This window comes from Lutra lutra, chromosome 11 (assembly GCF_902655055.1).
Source record: "Lutra lutra chromosome 11, mLutLut1.2, whole genome shotgun sequence".
NCBI lineage: Eukaryota > Metazoa > Chordata > Mammalia > Carnivora > Mustelidae > Lutra > Lutra lutra.
In genome coordinates this window covers 26,747,347-26,766,424 of record NC_062288.1, presented here as the reverse complement: position 1 = coordinate 26,766,424, position 19,078 = coordinate 26,747,347, and the positions used below count along the sequence as shown (strand labels likewise).

Genomic DNA, 19,078 nt, shown 5'->3' with positions numbered 1-19,078 from the left:
GCGACATTTGGCTAGTCTCCTGAATTCCCTTGCATATTTATGTTGCTATTTATTTTCTTAGCAGAATCTTGCCCACATTAAAATTAATTCCAACATAATGCCCTATTAAATGTCTTTTTAAAAGCCCTATCTTTCATGATTTTATTTTATTTTAGAGAAATAAATGCAATTCAAGAATGAGCTAGCAGAGGTATGCATCGAACAGCAAGCAATCCATTCTAATTATTCAAGAAACAATCAAAGTCTAGGTTTCTTTTCTAACTTTTTTTTTTTTAACACTCTCTTATAATATGCAACCTTTATTTTCAGGCTCTGTTAATGACTGACATTGATTCCTCACATAAGTGAGAACATAGAAATAGACTATTAATTGCTTCCTTATAGTAGTCGGTCTAATCAGAATTGCTTTGTGCATGAGTCTAAAATAAATGGTTTACATATTTTGGATAGTACATATTTGGATTATAACAATACTCAACATATATATACTTATTCTATCCTTGATAGTAAATGCTTTATATACAATGGACTTTTTAAAGGCCACACTAATCCATTCTGGCACATACTATTATTTTAATGATTTTCAGATAAGACAAGTGCAATTTAATGAGTTCAAGGGCTTGCCCATCGTCAAACACATGATATTTGATCATGCAGGGAATTGAATGTCGTGCCGTTAGTATGATCCACAGCGAGAGTCGTGTGTCCCTATTCTGTGTCACCTGTCTATACTCTGGGCACCTGTGGGGAATAGGAGAGGGCCCCGAGATGCAGCTGTGATAAGTCAAGACTTAAGGTTAAATTTTTTTGAGAGTTTTGATATACAATTTTAATTTATCATATCTAGGGGCACCTGGGTGGCTCAGTGGATTAAGCTGCTGCCTTCGGCTCAGGTCATGATCTCAGGGTCCTGGGATTGAGCCCCACATCTGCCTCAGCATCCCTGCTGAGTAGAGAACCTGCTTCCCCTCTCTCTCTGCCTGACTCTCTGCCTACTTGTGATCTCTCTCTCTAATAAATAAATAAAATCTTAAAAAAAATTTATCATACCTATTCGTTAGTCTGTCCATATTTAATGAGTTGGCTTGTATTTTATCCAGTCAGCTTCATCATTGACAGTCATTAGTTTATGGTGATTTGCAGTGGGTAAAATCATGGTGATTGAAAAGGTTGTTAGACTTCACATTATAAATCAGTACTGATCTGATCTGCTCTCCCCAGTGATATTTACTATGGATACCTTAAAACTATGCATGCTCTACTGTGTGAAATATAGTCACATTAAGATTCACGGGGTGGGAAAAAAAACCATGAAACTAGTGAAAAGGAAGATTAGATCAGTTTTGGTTTCTTCTAGGAATTCTGCCTTTTGGTCTTGGAAGCTTTCAAGATTTTTTCAGTATCTTTTGACAGTTTTCTAACGCTTTGTGCTCTTAGGCATATACTCCTTTTGCACAGATAGTTTGAACATTGGTTCTCAGTTGGTTGGAGTAGTGGCCTATATACTTTTCTTTTAGATTTCATATCCAGTTCTTTTCAAAGATCATTCATTCATTCATTTTTAGAGAGAGATAGAGAGAGACAGCAGGTGGACGGGCAGAGGGAGAGGGAGAGAGAGAGAATCCTAAGCAGGCTCCATTTCCAGTGCAAAGCCATGGCTCGATGCCATGACCTTGAGATTATGACCTGAGCTGAAATCAAGAGTCAGATGCTTAACCAACTGAGCCACACCAGTGCCCCCAGTTCTTTCTTTTCAGAAGTAATGTATGGTACATTTATTTAGAACTCAGTGAACATTCATTAAGTTTGGAAAAGTCTTAAAAGTCTTAAAAGTCGTTATGTGGGCTGTTTATACTTATCCTGTGTAAAAGTTTGTAGAGTGAACAAAGATGGGGACTGGATTGTTTTGAATGGTATCTTCAACCTTTGTTTTTGGTTTGCACATGCATTATTACTTAAAAGCTAAATGCGCCTCTTGTTATAAGAATATTTACTTACATATTCTGTATATGTGCTACTGTACTAATATATTGACAAGTCTCAAAGAGGCTTTAAGTTTGGTGAGACTTTACGAAGTATTGGATTATGTGCATATGGCATTAAAAATCATAAGTAAAAGCATAATGATGCTTAATAATAATGATGACTTCATATTACTGTGGGAAATATCTCAGCAGGCCACATGAACATGGGGCATTATTATCAGTGGTAAATATGGATCCAAATGTATAATAGTCTTGATAATATTGACTTTTTAAACTAACCTGCCTAATCTAACTGGACCACAGTTTTTGTGTTGTAACAAGTCAGTGCTGGAAATAGAAGCATCATCTTTGTCATTTCCTTTTTGTTCAGTGTGGCTTCCATGACTTGAATTTCATCTTCCATCATTATTAATTAAGGAAATTAAAGTATAAGGAAATGTTTTAAAATGACTGGCCCGTGTTAAATAGGTTAAACCAGAGACGATAACATGTAAATTTACATTCAAGCATAGAATATTACATTGAAAGTGACTGTCTGGTGAGAAGACATCATAACCCGTCAGCATGAGGGGTTTCCACTTTCTCCTTTTGCTACCTGGAGTGTGACGGACGATGCGAGACCAGCTCACAACAATGAGTAAGGCAGGGGAGGGGAGTGCTAATGTCAATCCATACAGTATGTATTAGCAGACTTTAATATTTTATTCTTATTTCATTTACTTGAAATAAATGCAAATTCTATGTCTTCATCCAGCCTTCCAGTGAATTCTTTTGGAGACCGTGGACACATGGAACATTCATTTTTATTTAAGTTCTTATCAAAATGATGGCCTCGATTAACACTAGAGGGAAGTAACAAGGAATCAAATCTGTGAAATCGAGGAGTTAAAGCCCAACTAATGTTTTATATCAAGTTTGCCTACAGATTTTCTTGGGGTCGGGTGCAGGGAAAATCAATCCAGGCAAAGGGAACAGCATGTACAAGGATGCCTGGACCAGGAAGAGCATGATATGTGGAAGGACCAGAAAACAGGCCAATGTGGCAGGAACATAATGAGCAAGGATATGGAGAGCAGGAAGGGTTGTCAGGTGGGAAATACATCATATGGAGTCTTGCAGGCCATAGACCATTATTCGTGTCATGTAAGTTTGGTGTGGGATGTTGGAGACCTGGAGTCTGGGTTCTCTAACTATACCTTAGTTATATGGCATTGGCCAGTCTTTACTTGTATATTAAGGGAAAATAGTTGATTCTACCTTGCAGGTTTTTTTTTTTAAGTTTTTTTTTTTTTTTTTTTTTTTTTTTTGTTTGTTTGTTTGTTTTTGTTTTTTTGTGTTTTTTTTTGGACAGAGAGAGACATAGTGAGAGAGGAAACACAAGCAGGGGGAGTGGGAGAGGGAGATGCAGACCTCCCGCCTAGCAGGGAGCCTGATGCGGGACTTGATACCAGAACCCTGGGATCACAACCTGAGCCAAAGGCACACGCTTAACTGCTAAGCCACCCAGGCTCCTAGTACCTTGCAGTTTTTTAAACATCTTTTGCCCTGACAATATTTTACAAAGTATATTTGTCTATTCTAATATTTATAATATAAAAATATGCCTTTTTTAAGAAATAGAATGGCCTCACGTAAATGTTTCTATAATATATATAAGAATATATATATTGAACTTCTAGACTTTCTAAAATCACATAGTTCTTTACATATGTGAGATACCGTTTCATAATTCCTTAGTAGAGAAAAATAGCCTATCAGCCATTTCCCAAAATTTAGTTTATATATTTATGTATAAAAATATGTGCATTTAAACAACTATATTTGAGGGGTGCCTGGGTGGCTCAGTAGGTTAAAGCCTCTGCCTCCCAGGGTCCTGGGATTGAGCCCAACATCAGACTCTCTGCTCAGCAGGGAGCCTGCTTCCTCCTGCCTGCCTTGTGATCTCTATCTGTCAAAAAAATAAATAAAAAATCTTAAAAAAAAACCCCAAACAACTATATTTGAAATAAAATAATTTTAAAAAATTATTTAAATATTTTAATTCTTAATTTTTAATATATTAATATTTTTAATTTTAATTATTTAAATATACATACCTATGATAGTATGATGTGCTTTTCTAATGCTGGTGATTTGGAAATCTCATATTCCACGTGGCAGGTTTTAAACCATCCCCCAAGCCTTCTTGTGATCACACTTACCTGTATGGAGATTCTTTTTTTTGGAGGGGGGGGGGTATGGAGATTCTAATGGCTTGCATTCTTCCTGGGTGTAGGTCCTGGCATAGGTGGTTTTTCCCATGCATTCACCCATCATGCAATCTTATTTTGAGGATGTTCTAAGAGTCTGTCTTTTAGCTTTTTTGAATGTTATCATGGTAATCATCATCAGCAGGAAACTTCAATACACTTTACTTAAGGAACGTCTATTTTGACTTTTAAAATGTGATTTAATAAACAAGTTATTGCAGTGATTGATCTCTCTTTTTCAGTTAATTTAGTCCAATTTTCTGTGTTTTATTTCACATTCATACTAGATTTGACTTGCTGTCCTATTTAGAAAATAGTATACCAATTTTTTTTTTTTAAAGATTTTATTTATTTGTCAGAGAGAGAGGAGAGCGAGCGAGCACAGGCAGACAGAATGGCAGGCAGAGGCAGAGGGAGAAGCAGGCTCCCCGCCAAACAAGGAGCCCGATGTGGGACTCGATCCCAGGACGCTGGGATCATGACCTGAGCCGAAGGCAGCTGCTTAACCAACTGAGCCACCCAGGCGTCCCAGTATACCAATTTTTTAATTGATGTCTAGTTTATACATATAGAATTATACGTATGTATGTGTGTGTATACATATATGCATACATGTATATATGTGTTTAGCACCCCCTTCAGTATTTATATATACATATATGCATACATGTATGCATATATACCCACTTTAGTATTTATACTTAGTATAAATACTTATACTAGTACCCACTTCAGTATTTATATATACATATACGCAGACGTGTATATATGTCTTTATTACCCCCTTCAGTATTTTTAACTTCTGTCTTTGTTATTGCACAGTGTCAGCTGCTTACTCTTCCCTTTCCCCCCCGCAAAAGTTGCTTATTTCAGACTGTTTCTTCTTTCTCTCTTCTATGTGGTAATTAGTAATAGAAAATACATGGAGGCTTAACAATAAATCTAATCTTTAAGAACTAGAATTGTTTCTTCAAATTTCCTTTGACCACTAATGTTATAAATTTGCTTTTCATGTTAACTTTAAAGCATTCTTTTATTAATGCATTAAGTGAATGGCCTCTGAAGAATTAATGCCATAGTTTTTCTGCAGGGTAAAGCTAAGGAATTATAACTTTTTAATTACCTGAAGAAATCCTCTGAATTTAAACAAAACCTCTTGTTTCTTTGTGGAACATGTTATGATTAGCTAAACTAACACATTTCTGTAAGGACAATAGGGCCATTTATTAAATTCATAATATAAAATTTTTATTCTTATTGGTGTTATGATTCAGTCAAACAAAATTCAAGTGTATTATTGAAGTCTTTACTGTGTAATTTAGACTGTGTCGTCCCACTCATGTTTCTGTTTTAATACCAGTCACTCGCTGGATGCATCCCTGAGTCATAGCAACCTCAAGGTGAAAATAGCATCGCAAACCAATTAACTCTGGAGACGCAACAATGTTCTTCCTGCCACAGCAACTGGATCATCATTTAATGTTCAGCCTGGCTTCACAGCCCGACCAGAATGATGAAGGCTGGATGACACTTAGCACCTTTCTCTCTCTATCCATTATTAATTAATTGGGCATGGTCAGCTGGCAGCAGCTTTGATGAATCTCCATTTCTAATTGATGCAAATGACTTAACTAAAAAGGAGGCTTTGGGGGCATCTGGGTGGCTAAGTCGGTTAAATATCCGACTGTTGATTTTGGCTCAGGTCATCACCTCAGGGTTGGGGGATCGAGCTCCGGGTCGGGGGTCTACGCTCAGCAGGGAATCTGCTTGACATTCTGTCTCTCCCTCTCCTCTGCCTTCTGGCCCTTCCCCCCCCCCCCTCAAATAAATAAATAAATAAATATTAAAAAAAAAAAAGGAAGAAGAAGAAGAAGGCTTTCCTCTGTAAGGTCAGAACAGGTACTCAGCCTTAACTAATGGAGCACTACAGAATGCTTAGATACCAAGGGTGAACTAGTGGTTACACAGGCAAACTTGCTTTTTAATCTGTGGAATTGATTCCAAATGCCAGACATTTCAAATTTAGTGACTGAGAAAGTGCATTTTAAATATAATACATGCATGGTAATTATTTATATTGGATGATGAATGCCATGCCTAAAGGCATATTATATATCCAGGATTTTATTTGAGACTGGAAATACCAGTAGAACTAAACTAAACTAAAAATCTAAAATCAGTTATGACTACATTGTCAAAGTTACAGATATCTGTTGTAAATAATGTCTATAAAACAGTTGTAAAAAAGAAAAGAATGTGTTTAGAGGTGGAAATTTTATAAGGAGAATTGTACACCAGGGTATAGTCTCTAGTTATAAAGAATTTGGGTCATTACACAAGAACTCATTCATTTAACTCTGTTTTCACTTGGGCGATAGAAATGCCAATCGTGATGCTTCTGTAGAGAGTCTTAGTGAACTATTCTTTCTCAGAGGCAACTAGCTTTCTCAGTGTTACGGAACACAAAAAATAATGGAGAAGCAGGGAAGTTAAACTTAGCCAGAGTATGATTGTGAACGGGGTTTCTAGGTGAGCATGTACAGTTGGAATCGTGACGAACTGGTTAAGACACTTTTTATTGCAATTTAGGTAAAGTATAATTTTAATTTTAATTTATAAACATTTTGCTATCAGAATTGTTTTAACACGATAAAGGTAACAAAACATTAAAAATAAATATTTTAGTATAAATACCAAATCTAAGAATGTTTCATTTGAGGTAAGTGTATCAAATGTGCCAGAGCCTCTTATATCTGCCATAGGCTTATCCTTTTGACTTTCCAAATTAAATTTGCCAATATGTGCTGCTTGTAAAATTGAATGGCCTACGCATCCAACACTGGCCTGTACTTTAGTCTCTGAGTGATCTAATCTATTATTTAATGACTGAGATTATATTGAGATGAATAGTATGAGAAACATACTTCTCATGTTTCACTTATGTGTTCTAATAAATGCAATCAAATCCATTTTAGAATAGACACACTCAGTTTCCAGGTAACTTTTAATGTAGGGTAGTCTGGAGAATTCAAAAGAGGTATTTTGGGGGAAACGTGTTGGTAAGAGATATGCTTATTTTTTCTCCTGTGTATTCTTGTAAATAGGAAATCTTAATTCCAGGAAGGGAATTTATTTGAAATTTATAGTTAACATAGTAAACAATGTATGTTAAGAGGCTTTTCTCTGAATTCCTTTTCTCACTTTTGCTTTTGTATCTAATATTTGCTATATTTTCATTATATAATATAATGCCATAATATATCAAGATAGGCAAAGACATGACTTATGAGGGTATCATAAGTAAGTTACAATAATTTCATAAGTTTAAGGAAATAAAGTAGTTACATTAGAAAGTCTAATATTTTCATGAAATTATTTTTTATTATTGTAACTTTTTTCTTCATATACTTATCAACTGTGCATTAAAACTAATCCTGACACATGATTATACAAGTTGAGAAGGACATTAATAATTTTTAATTTTTTTGAAAACTGCATTATTGTTTTAAAGTTATTCCTCAAACTCTTTATGTGGTAATTTAAAAGTGTAAGAATCTCCATAAAATGTATTTAAAACTTATTATTTTTAAGTGTGAGAGATAAAAGTGTAAACAACTTTTATCTTTGTAAGATAATCATACAGTACTTGATAGTGCAAAGGGCTCAAAACAAAAATTAATGTTTTCTTTTTATTACAAATACATTTTCATTGTATATTGGAAAAAACAAGAAAACACAAACATGAAACATATAGTTACATCTCATAACTACAAAACCAACCAGAGTGCTTATACCGTTTGCTCTGTACTCATCCATTCATTTCTCTGTATACCTGTCTTTCTCTCAAAATAATAGGTCTTGGGGCACCTAGGTGGCTCAGTAGGTTATGCATCTGTCTTTAGCTCAGGTCATGATCCCAGGGTCTTGGGATCGAGCCCTGAGTCGGGTTCCCTGCCCAGTGCTGAGCCTGCTTCTCCCTCTCGCTCTGCCCCTCCCCCACTTGTGCTCTTTCGCTCACTCTCTATCTCAAATCAGTAAATAAAATCTTAAAGAAAATAATAGGCCCTTTCCCCCTTCTTTTTGCTTAACATTTCCTTTTTATGCTTAAAGTCATTTTTAAACAAACACAGTTTATATATGCATTCCCAATGTAATTGCTCTTTTATATTACTTAATAACACCCAAGTGTGACAGTTTGCTATTGTTGAACATTTAACTTGTATCCAGGTTTAGATATTAAATGGCATTTCTATAAACGTAATGTCAATAAATCCTTCTCCAGTCTGCCAACAAATATGTCTCAAGTGACTGAATGAATGAGATACTTGCAAATGTCCACATATTCCTAACCCTCATACACGCATGTACTTCATTATTCGTCTATTAATCTATCATCTGATCCTACTCTTCATATATGTCTAGTAAAGTTGGCTAGAAATAGATGTAAATGGAATTTCTGGGAAAGAGAGGCTTATGAAAAGTAATGTGTTCTTTTCTAAAATTATAGAAACGGGACTCTAATTTTTTTCAGAACTGAAAATTATAGATTTTTTTGGTTGAGGTTTCTTAACGTAAGGTAGGAGAGAATATTAGAATCAACTGAGAGATGCTTTCAAAAGACAGCCTCCTTGTTGTGATCATGTTATCATTAGTGGGGCCTCAGGTTCCCCAGCTGATTCTGATTAGGCCCATGGGCTAAAGACACCACCTGTGGCCTCCTTACACCATTGATTTATAAGCCAGAAAACTGAACGCCACGGAACGCTGAGTGGCTCAGTAGGAGAGGTTATTAATGCAACAGGACAGAACCAAATGTTTCGGCCAGCATGCTTTCCGCTCGGCTTTTCTACGGAATTTTGTAAGTATATTCTTTGCAAGAGGTATTTAGTGGGAAAAAAGTCCCAGGGTCACATAGGCTTGAGAATGCTGGGTTAAAATCTTGAGTGAGGCCTATCTCAGAGCCTTTGATATTCCAATGTGCTTTGTTATTCTCTTACTGGAACAGCCTTTCCCCAATCTAAGTCAATATGGCACTAGCCCCTAGAGTATCTTGAAAGATTGTTGTCTTATGAAACAAGTTTTTTCTTTAAGATTTTTATATTTTATTTTATTTTATTATTTTTTAAAAGATTTTATTTATTTATGTGACAGAGATCACAAGTAGGCAGAGAGGCAGGCACAGAGAGAGGGGGAGGCAGGCTCCCTGCCAAGCAGAGAGTCCGATGTGGGGCTCGATCCCAGGACTCCGGATCCATGACCTGAGCCGAAGGCAGAGACTTTAACCCACGGAGCCACCCAGGCGCCCCAAGATTTTTATATTTTAGAGAGACCACATGCGTGAGGGAGAGCGAGCATGAGCAGGGGGAGGGGTAGAGGGAGATGGAGATTGAGAATCTCAAGCAGAAGGGGTTGGGGGTAGGGGCGCCTTGATCTAAGATCATGGCCAGAACTGAAACCAGGAGTTGGACGCTCAAAGGACGGAGCCACTCTCTTCTGAAAACCTCTTTTGACAAATCCTCCTCACCATATTACCATTTTTGTGCCTCTGTTCACAAATCATAAAACTGTTATACATGGAGCGTTAAAAAAGTAGATGTTCGTTAATATGCTAAGTAGTGATCAACCCAAATTTCTTCGTGAGTGGTTCCAAATACAAACGTGACTGATTTCAACTGCCGGTAGTTTTAAGCAGTAGACCCCCCAGTGTTAGCGAGTAGCGCATCACCTGGAGGCCTTGTTGCCCTGCAGATCTCTCAGCCTTTCCCCGGGGTGTTTCTGACTGAGTTGATTTGGGGTTGGAGCCTGAGAGCCCACATTTAAAAAATTTCAGTGGATCCTGCTGCTGCTTATCCAAGGTCCATTCTTTGAGAAACCATTGTTGTAAAATAAATGTTGAAAATTTCAGAATATTTTCAGCTGCGAAAAGTGGGGACATCATTCATAGTTGGTGTCCTCTTTACATTCATCTTATTACTGAAAGTCGTTTGTTTTAATGTGCCCCTTTCCTTATTCAAGTCAGTAGTGCTCAGGAACAGACAATGGAGTGTCAGTTTTTAAATGTCGTAAAATCCAGGGTTGAATCCACAGCCGAATCCCAGTTACCATTTTCATTATTTATTAAATAACCATTGCAATCAAGGCTGATGTGTTAGGTTCAGAATTCCTCTCGCTCTCTCGTTCCTATTTTCCTTCTAACTCTTCTCTCTCCTTTCTTACACTCTGCATGTGCTACACACACACCCTTTTCTTTTAGAAAAGAGTATGATTAATGCTTCAGATTTTAGACCTGAAACATTATTGCTTGGTTATATATTCAGTTTCTTTGTGGATAACTATTAGATACTTATGGCTTTCATTTGAAAAAAATTCAGTGATTGGTTTTCAAATATTTTTGTCAGTGACCAATTTTACAGTCGGCATCACGGTCTAACATATGCACATATAAACACATACAGTCCTATCTGAAACATGAGTTTCACAAAATAGCTCTTCATTTTAATATACAGAGTGTACTTTTTTATATTTTTAAAATATGTTTTCACTTAGGGATTCCTGGGTGGCTCAGTTGGTGAAGTGTCTGCTTTTGGCTAAGTCAAGATCCCAGGGTCCTGGGATCAAGTCCTACCTCGGGCTCCATTCTCAGCAGGGAGCCTGCCTGCTGCTCCCCCTGCTTGTGCTCTCCCTCTGACAAAGTCTTAGGTTTTTTTTTTTTCTTTTAATAAAGTATGTTTCACTTAAATAATTTGGTCATAACCAAATTTAATATTTCATTTAAAGAATAATTTGGTTTATGAGTACCTAAAATTGATTTCATTACCTGATGGTGGGTTGGATTTTCAGCTTTGGAAGACACTGATTTTTTGTTTTTTGGTTTTCACTTAAGGCCATATTGTTCATATCAATGTAAAAATATTTCCAATGTTGCAGTTTCCCTAGGAAAAAATAAACACACGAGCGTACACACACATACACATGTGTGTCCTAATATCTCAGGATATTAATGTGTTACTTGGTCATTTATATGTTCAGGGCTGTATGGACAGCTGGACACAGTTCGTTGTAAGCCTGATGACTTTATGTTGTTGGCACTGTCTTCCAGCCTTCTTGGGAAATTTTCTGGTTGTCCAGTTACGTCTTTTCTCTTGTTTATCACTTGTATCATTGTAGTGTGCTGCCAAAAGGAGTCAAATGTGATTTTTCAGTATGGTTTTGAGGAGATTACCTTTGGAATATGGAAAATAGTCTCCAACACTGAGTTGAAAATATAAACCACAGTTAATTAAAAAAGGGGGGGGCAGGGTTAAAACAACTGTATTTGAACTGGGGAAAAAAATTAATGTAATTAGCCAAAACAACAACAACAACAAAAAGGTTACAGAGCTGCATTTTGCATCAATGAATGGAATTCTCAGTTTCCTACGAGGGAAGGCCAATAAGGTGGTTCAGTATCAACAGCCTAGTTTGAATAGGTAGAAAATGAATTCTCAACCTTAAACTTTTGTGGGCTTTTCTTGAATCATTATTGATTGGACCTGACTCCCCACCTCAGGAGACAAAATGGTTGCAGTTAGGATTTAATTGTGCTTAATTACAAAAGATCTTTTTTTGTTAGTATACTTTATTTTTAAAACAAAAATTGGTACAGCTGGAAAACCTGCAAAAATTAAGGGAACAGGATATAAAATAATCCTTCATTGCTATCCTTTTGCAGTCATGTTTACCATAAGTTGTCAAATGAAGAATTCCCCTCAACCGCATTATAAGAATTGAGTAGCATAGTGAAATTTATATTGAGGGATAATCTTAATTTGATTCTATTTAAAGGAATTTGTCCTGTTCTCTAAGGTTCTTTGTAATAAGTGCTGCATATGAAAAAGGTCTGGTCCCCTCAGGAGGATCCACAGTGACTCCAGCTGAAGAAACGAGGAGAGAAGTTAGATTTTAATGTGAATAGTATGAAGATAATACTAATTCTGATACCTGAATGTAATTTGTGTATCTGATATCATCATGGTACTATATACTTTTTTCTATATTTTTTCTATGTGGTTTCTTTTTTTATTCTGATGTATTTAATATAGAACATTGGTTTCAGGTGTAAAACAGTTACTGGTATTTCTGTATATTGCAAAACGAGTACCACGTTAAGTCTAGAGGTCATCATGGTCCTGTATTTTTAAATATTCTTGTAGATGTGTTTTTTGAAGACCACACATTTGTCAAATGAAGACAGCGATATGAGACTGTTATCTCAAGTTGTAATATTCTTTTTATTGTCTATCTTTTTGGATACAGCCCGAAAAAAATGAGAGTGAGCCAGGCAGCCAGAGGATAAAACCTGTTTTTATTGATGATGCTAATTTTGGACGACAGATCTCCTATCAACATGCCGCAGTCCATATTCCCACAGACATCTATGAGGGCTGTAAGTAATAAAATTTAAACAGCTGTTGGAATACCATGCGTTTGTCTGTCTTCTCTGTCTCCAAACTGGGGAAGAAAAAGGAACAAATGGGATACTGTTTTCTTTCCATGTCATTGAAGAGTCTGTGGTCAACTCTCTATAAAAGAAGAAATCTTATTTTCACAAGCAGATTGTGTTCATATAGCCTCACTATTTGAATATTTGTAGGAGAGTCTGCATCCATTGGGGATGTCCTCCTATTATTGAGTAAAAAATTCTGCCTTCCCAATTGCCATTGAAACTGAAAATTAATAGATTTTTTTAAAAAATCAAAATTACATAGCACAAGTACACACAAATACACATACAAACTGTAAAGGGAGAGATTGATATATTTTAGACTATGCAGTTTTAAATCCCGTCTTACTATAGGATATAGTTAAAAAAATACATGCCTCTCAATACATTGTGGACTCAAGTTGAAGTTGGGGAAAGATGAAAGAAGTCGAGAACCACTGAGTGGAAGACTTGCTTGAGAAGACTTCACTCAGTGAGGGGAATAAGTTACTTAGGAAAATAGAGGGCAGGGAGCTTGTGCCAGTAGAGTCTCAGAGATAACTGATGTATTAGTAGGTGTAGAGACTGAGAATCTGACTAGGATAATCTATTTATGAGGAGTACCCGAGACCCCGAAAGCAGGGGCTTTGTTCAGTCATAGCCCTGGTCTCCCATGTTCACCCTGCTCTAACCAGTTACTACTCTCCCTGCTTGCCTAAGTAATTAGTAAGAAGAAAGGACCATTTGAGATTTTTTAAAGTGTGTTTCTTATATTCCTCTTAATTAGAGAGGCTGTAGAGTGAGTTGGGTATCTATAACTTCCTGGGTTCTGGAGCCAGATGGCCTGAGTTCAAAGCTAAATTTTTGCAGGGTTGGTTTTGTTTTAAGATTTTTATTTACTTGAGAGACAGCACAAGGGCAGGGGGCATGCAGACGGAGAGGGTAGGGACAGATGCCCTGCTGAGCAGGGAGCCTGAAGTGGGCCTAGATCCCCGGACCCCAGGATCACGACCTGAACTAAAGGTAGACGATTAAGCAACTGAACCACCCAAGTGCCCTTTCGAAATATTTTTTCTTTTCTTTCTTTTTTTTTTTTTAATATATTTTATTTATTTATTTGACACAGAGAGCGAGAGAGAGAAAACACACACGCAGAAGCACACACACGCAGAAGCACGGGGAGCAGCAGGCAGAGGAAGAGAGAGAATCAAGTTCCCCGCTGAACAGGAAGTCCAATGTGAGGCTTGATCCCAGGTCTGAGCCCAAGGCAGATGTTTAACGGACTGAGCCATCCAGGCGCCCCTGTGGTATTTTTTTCTTGAGCAAATGCTGTAAATTTTTGTGCAAGCATTTTCTCACCTGTAAAATGGGAATAAGATAACTAACCTAAAAGATGAGTGAGGATAAAGGAGGTTAAATATACTTGTTTTCCAGCCTAGTAGTAGGTGCTATTTAAATGTTTAAATGCTCCTATTAATTATAATTCAAATTTATTTAAGCACAGGGGACTACGGACAGGGACTAAGAATATAAATTATCATTTATATTTTGGATTCACTGTGAGATTGTTTAAAAGGGAATTTGAGGGGCGCCTGGGTGGCTCAGTGGGTTAAGCCGCTGCCTTCGGCTCAGGTCATGATCTCAGGGTCCTGGGATCGAGTCCCACATCGGGCTCTCTGCTCAGCAAGAAGCCTGCTTCCCTCTCTCTCTCTCTCTCTGCCTTCCTCTCCGTCTACTTGTGATCTCTCTCTGTCAAATAAATAAATAAAATCTTTAAAAAAAAAAAAAAAAAAGGGAATTTGAGGAGCGCCTGGGTGACTCAGTGGGTTAAGCCTCTGCCTTCGGTTCAGGTCATAATCCCAGGGTCCTGGGATTGAGCCCCACATCAGGCTCTCTGCTCAGCCAGAAGCCTGCTTTCCCCCCCCCCCGCTCTCTGCCTGCTGCTCTGCCTACTTCTGATCTCTCTCCCTCTGTCAAATAAATAAATAAAATCTTTCTTTTTTTTTAAAGGGAATTTGAAATGCATGTGTGATTCTTCTCATAACAAATTTCCTCTTGATCAAATTACTGTATTCTGTTTTTAATTTTTAAAAAGTACATAATGTTTTCTTCCTATCAGTTGTTTTAAGGTAAGACTTTTCTCTTGATAAAAGAAACAAAATGGTGTATATAGGTAGTTTCTGTTGTTACATGAGAATTAAACATAATTAGACTTCTTTACTGTTAATTCTAGGTCCATTTAGGAATTACCTGGGATTTAGGTTCAGATTTTTTTTTTAAACTTTGATCATTGTGTACTTTTTAAAAGCATTATCTTGATATTTGCCATTACATTTTGTAATTGTTACAACTATTCAGACAATACTGAGCTATATGATGGTTTCTAATTAAAAAAAATATTTTATTGGCCTTCATTTAAGATTTTTTTTATCCATCGTTTGTTGGGTATGCCAACAAAATAATCTTACTACTTTAAGGTATTATCTTCCTGTTGAATTCACATTAGAAGAACACACTGGCTAGATATGGAAGTTTTGAGTCAAAATAATTTTTTGTCCATACTCTACGGATTTCCTGGCACGGGGTTTTATTTTGGGGTGGGGGGGGGAGGGTTTGGTTCTGTATTACTATGTTGAAGAAATTGAGGCCAACTTCAATGTTTTCATTTTGGTAGAAAACTGTTATTATTGTTCTTCTGTTTTGTTGCCTCATGTTTGGAGCTTTATTTTTTCCTTACTCCTGAAAATCAGTAGCGTTATCAAAAAGATAATCAAGTCATTGATTTTTTTTTTTGTAATAATTTATGGAACATTTTGTTAAAATATATATTTGCATGGAAACATATGTAAAAGAAATTAAAACAAGAACCACTATGACTGAAATAAAGAGGGCATGAATTGAGCCCCTACCTCCTTAACCCCTTATGTTCCGGAGAGGAGGCCTGTCCAGTATCCGTAGTCTTGATGGATTCTCTGAGCAAGTCCGTAGATTGTTTGTTGTGCTAGAAGAAAAGAAAAATAAGGTCAATTGTATTGAGGTTTTAATCTGCTTGCGTGTGAATGTGGAGGTTTGGGGAAGTTGGGAGGGATGTTTTGAAGAGCTTTGGCTCCTTGCTGATTCTGCCCACATTGCATAGGGTTGAAAGAAACAGTGGGCCACAGCACTGTTCCTTGATGGACATGGGTGGTCTTCACCTGTGAAACTTAACAGCAGGGCTTGAGCCTACTTACTGATGCCTCTCTAAGGTCAGGAGCTTACTTCCTGGTCTAGATGGCACATGAGACACCATTTCAGACCAGTATGGTATACAGATTCCATTACCTCCCTGACCCACTCAGCCCAGTTCCCTCCCTTCAGTTACACAGAATAATGAGGCTCCCCATACTTTGTCTAGTTCACACTCCTATAGAGCAGTAAATCTATTTTCCTCTCCGTAGAAAAATTTCTTTGTGGTTCAGGCAATCAATGAGGGGTTGTCAAGAAACTCTTAAATTTTTCATTAGAATTTCCCTCTCTAAAAAGCATATACCATGATGGCAAATTTTAATATAGCACACATATTTAACATAGAAAATTAAAATCTCCAGCAGTGGTACCTCCTGAAGCTGATGACGATTTATCATGATTAACAGGTAGGGGCCCCAGTCCTGTAGAGTAAATGTGGCAACTAATCGTCCAAAGAAGATTTTTTACACTGCTTTTCAATTTGCTTTTTTCCTCAACTTAGAGATTCTTGGTAAGGTATTAGAAGGGTGAAAATAGGAGAAAGATTTCTCCTCAGTAGTAGGTTACCCAGAAAAAATAAAGTGACTGTGCTTATTTCTCAATGACATGTTGGAGAAATAAATGAAAAAAAGAGATTTCTCATTTTTTTCCATAGATAATTAGTGCCAATTTACCAGTCTAGTAAGTTACCTTGTATGTACATTTTGTGAACAATAAAGGTCAGAAGAGTCCACAATTCCACTGGTCTGGTTAGTTAATGACACCATTTTTTCCTGAATTTGTAGTTATTTGACTCCACGCCAACCTTTTAAAATGTAATATTTCCTTTATTTACTATAACACTGTTAAAGTAATTTTGAAGAAGGAAAAACTGAAGCACTCTTCAAAGAAAAGCCATATTATTATTAATTTTTAAGATTTTATTTATTTGACAGAGAGATCACAAGTAGATGGAGAGGCAGGCAGAGGTGGGGGGGAAGCAGGCTCCCTGCTGAGCAGAGAGCCCGATGCAGGACTCGATCCCAGGACCCTGAGATCATGACCTGAGCTGAAGGCAGCAGCTTAACCCACTGAGCCATACGGGCGCCCGAAAAGCCATATTATTAATAAGAGATGGGGTCAAACTTCAAAAAAAGTCTAATTCCGATCTTTATATTTTCAATCACTATAGTAAATGAAATTCTTGATTATTTTACTTTTGAGTTAATTTTAACTCAACGTTATTTGGGGGACAGAATTGTCCACTAGAGTTAGTAAGATAATGTGTTCTACATGAGAATCTTTATTTTCTTACTCTTTTTATCCCCCTTCTTTGATTTCTTGTTTCTGTTGTTGAAATCACATTCATAGTTAAAGTCTTCCTCTGTATATGCTGGAAGACACATAAAAATGGACACAAAGTGAATCGAAACATACTTTTTAAAAATAACATTGTGACACAGTATACATAGGTTTAGGGTTTTTTTTTTTGTTGTTGTTAGTATGTTGCAAAAGTTTTGAATTCTATAAATGTTTTTTTCTTTGCAGTTTAAACGGTGCACACATACTCAGAAGATGATTTTAATTGTCTCAGGGAATAAAAAATACTTTGATTTAGAAAATGAGATAAAACATTTAAGTAGATGTTTTTAGAAGTCTGAGATATACTTGGGAACGTGTCTTAATTAAAAAAAGAAAAGGCTCTGTCTTGGATTATTTATTTAGTCTCATTTATCTTAATATTGGCTTCTCCCCCTTTGCTGAAATCTCATCAGTGAGACTCTGACCTTGCCTGGCCTCTACTCTTCTAAAATTCATATTCCATGTTATGGACCGTGGGAGTAAATGACACAGGAGTAAAATCAGAAATGTCAACAAGATCTTGAAATTTAATAATTACTGCTATTCTTCATGTGGTTCATCGGAATATATCAGATTTACAGGATTGCTCTAGGTTTCTGAATTTAATAAATGTGAAAGCTTACTTTAATTGAAGGCTTAACTGAAGGAAACAGCCTCTTCTTTCACTAAGACAGTTATGTGACTGTCTTTATTCTCATAAGGAATCTCATGTTCTAATTTCTTAGAGGCAATTACTTTTTAAAGTCCCAAGAATTGCATGTGATTATCTTTGCTCATTGATATATTTACAGTTTTAGAGTAGTACATTTAATTAGAACCATATCTGAAAAGTGTTCATTTTTTAGAATTTCGCTGGTTGGTACTTTTATTTTCAAAGGCTTTCAAGCCATAATTAGTTTTCAGATCCAATTTATCTGTTGGACTGTAAAAAAACAAACATAGAAAGTAGTAAAAGAAGGTTTGAATATTCAGACCATTTGGTTTCAGTTACAGAACTTTATTTTTTAAATCTCTTTAGATTGAAGTATAGGAAATGTCTTCATAGAATGCTCTATAGTCCTCTATCAATAGAAATTTTTATTTATAGAATAATTATAGTTCCAAGAGAATCTTTGGTAATAAGGGGAAATAATAATTCCAAATTGTATAACATTTTCAGGTACTCAATACTTTTGTCCTTACACATTGTAATGTAAGCAAGACAATTATTTCCATTTAGAAGTGGAAAAAATGAACTTTTATCAGAAGGGAGTACTCATTTTGATAAAGGGTGTCAATTATCAGGAGTTGTCTTGTCTTTTTTTATTAATTAAATTGTATTGTCTTTTATCAGAAGGGAGTACTCATTTTGATAAAGGGAGACAATTATCAGGAGTTGTCTTTTTGTAATTAAATTGTATTGTCTTTTAAAGTCTCTTTTGCTTTACTAACAATACTTACAAATTGAACTTACAAATAAAATCAATAACTTTAATTAATAAACTGATTACTAATTTTAATCCTTAATATTAATTTTATTAATTAAAATTACTAATATTGCCATTGCAATTTATCTTGATGTTGATTTATTTTGTCTTTATAGCTACAATATCTCAAATGATATCAGTAAAAAGAATAGAGTAAAAAGCTACCTTGCCTTTGCGGACAATTGTATAGCTAGCTTTTTGATCTTTATAAATTTTAACAACAAATCTGTTGCAAGAGATGGACATCGTTTAATTGTAGAGTGCTAATTAATAGTTTATGTTTGTTTTGAACAACTCATTTTATTATTCCAACAAGTAACAATGTGGGTAATAATCTTTTTTATAGTTTTA

At 36.1% G+C, this 19,078-nt stretch overlaps 1 protein-coding gene across 9 annotated transcripts in view; it reads left to right on the top strand.

Annotated features, from left to right (window-relative positions):
- The window catches only part of CACNA2D1 (calcium voltage-gated channel auxiliary subunit alpha2delta 1), a 506,784-nt gene that overhangs the window by 318,272 nt on the left and 169,434 nt on the right, over nt 1-19,078 (top strand). For all 9 annotated transcript variants that reach the window (XR_007121393.1, XM_047694238.1, XM_047694237.1 and 6 more), the window contains exon 6: nt 12,530-12,659. Coding sequence is in view for 8 of the 9 variants with exons in the window: in XM_047694238.1 (XP_047550194.1) it covers nt 12,530-12,659 (130 nt within the window). In the remaining variant the exon portion in view is untranslated. The remainder of the gene's footprint in view (nt 1-12,529; nt 12,660-19,078) is intronic.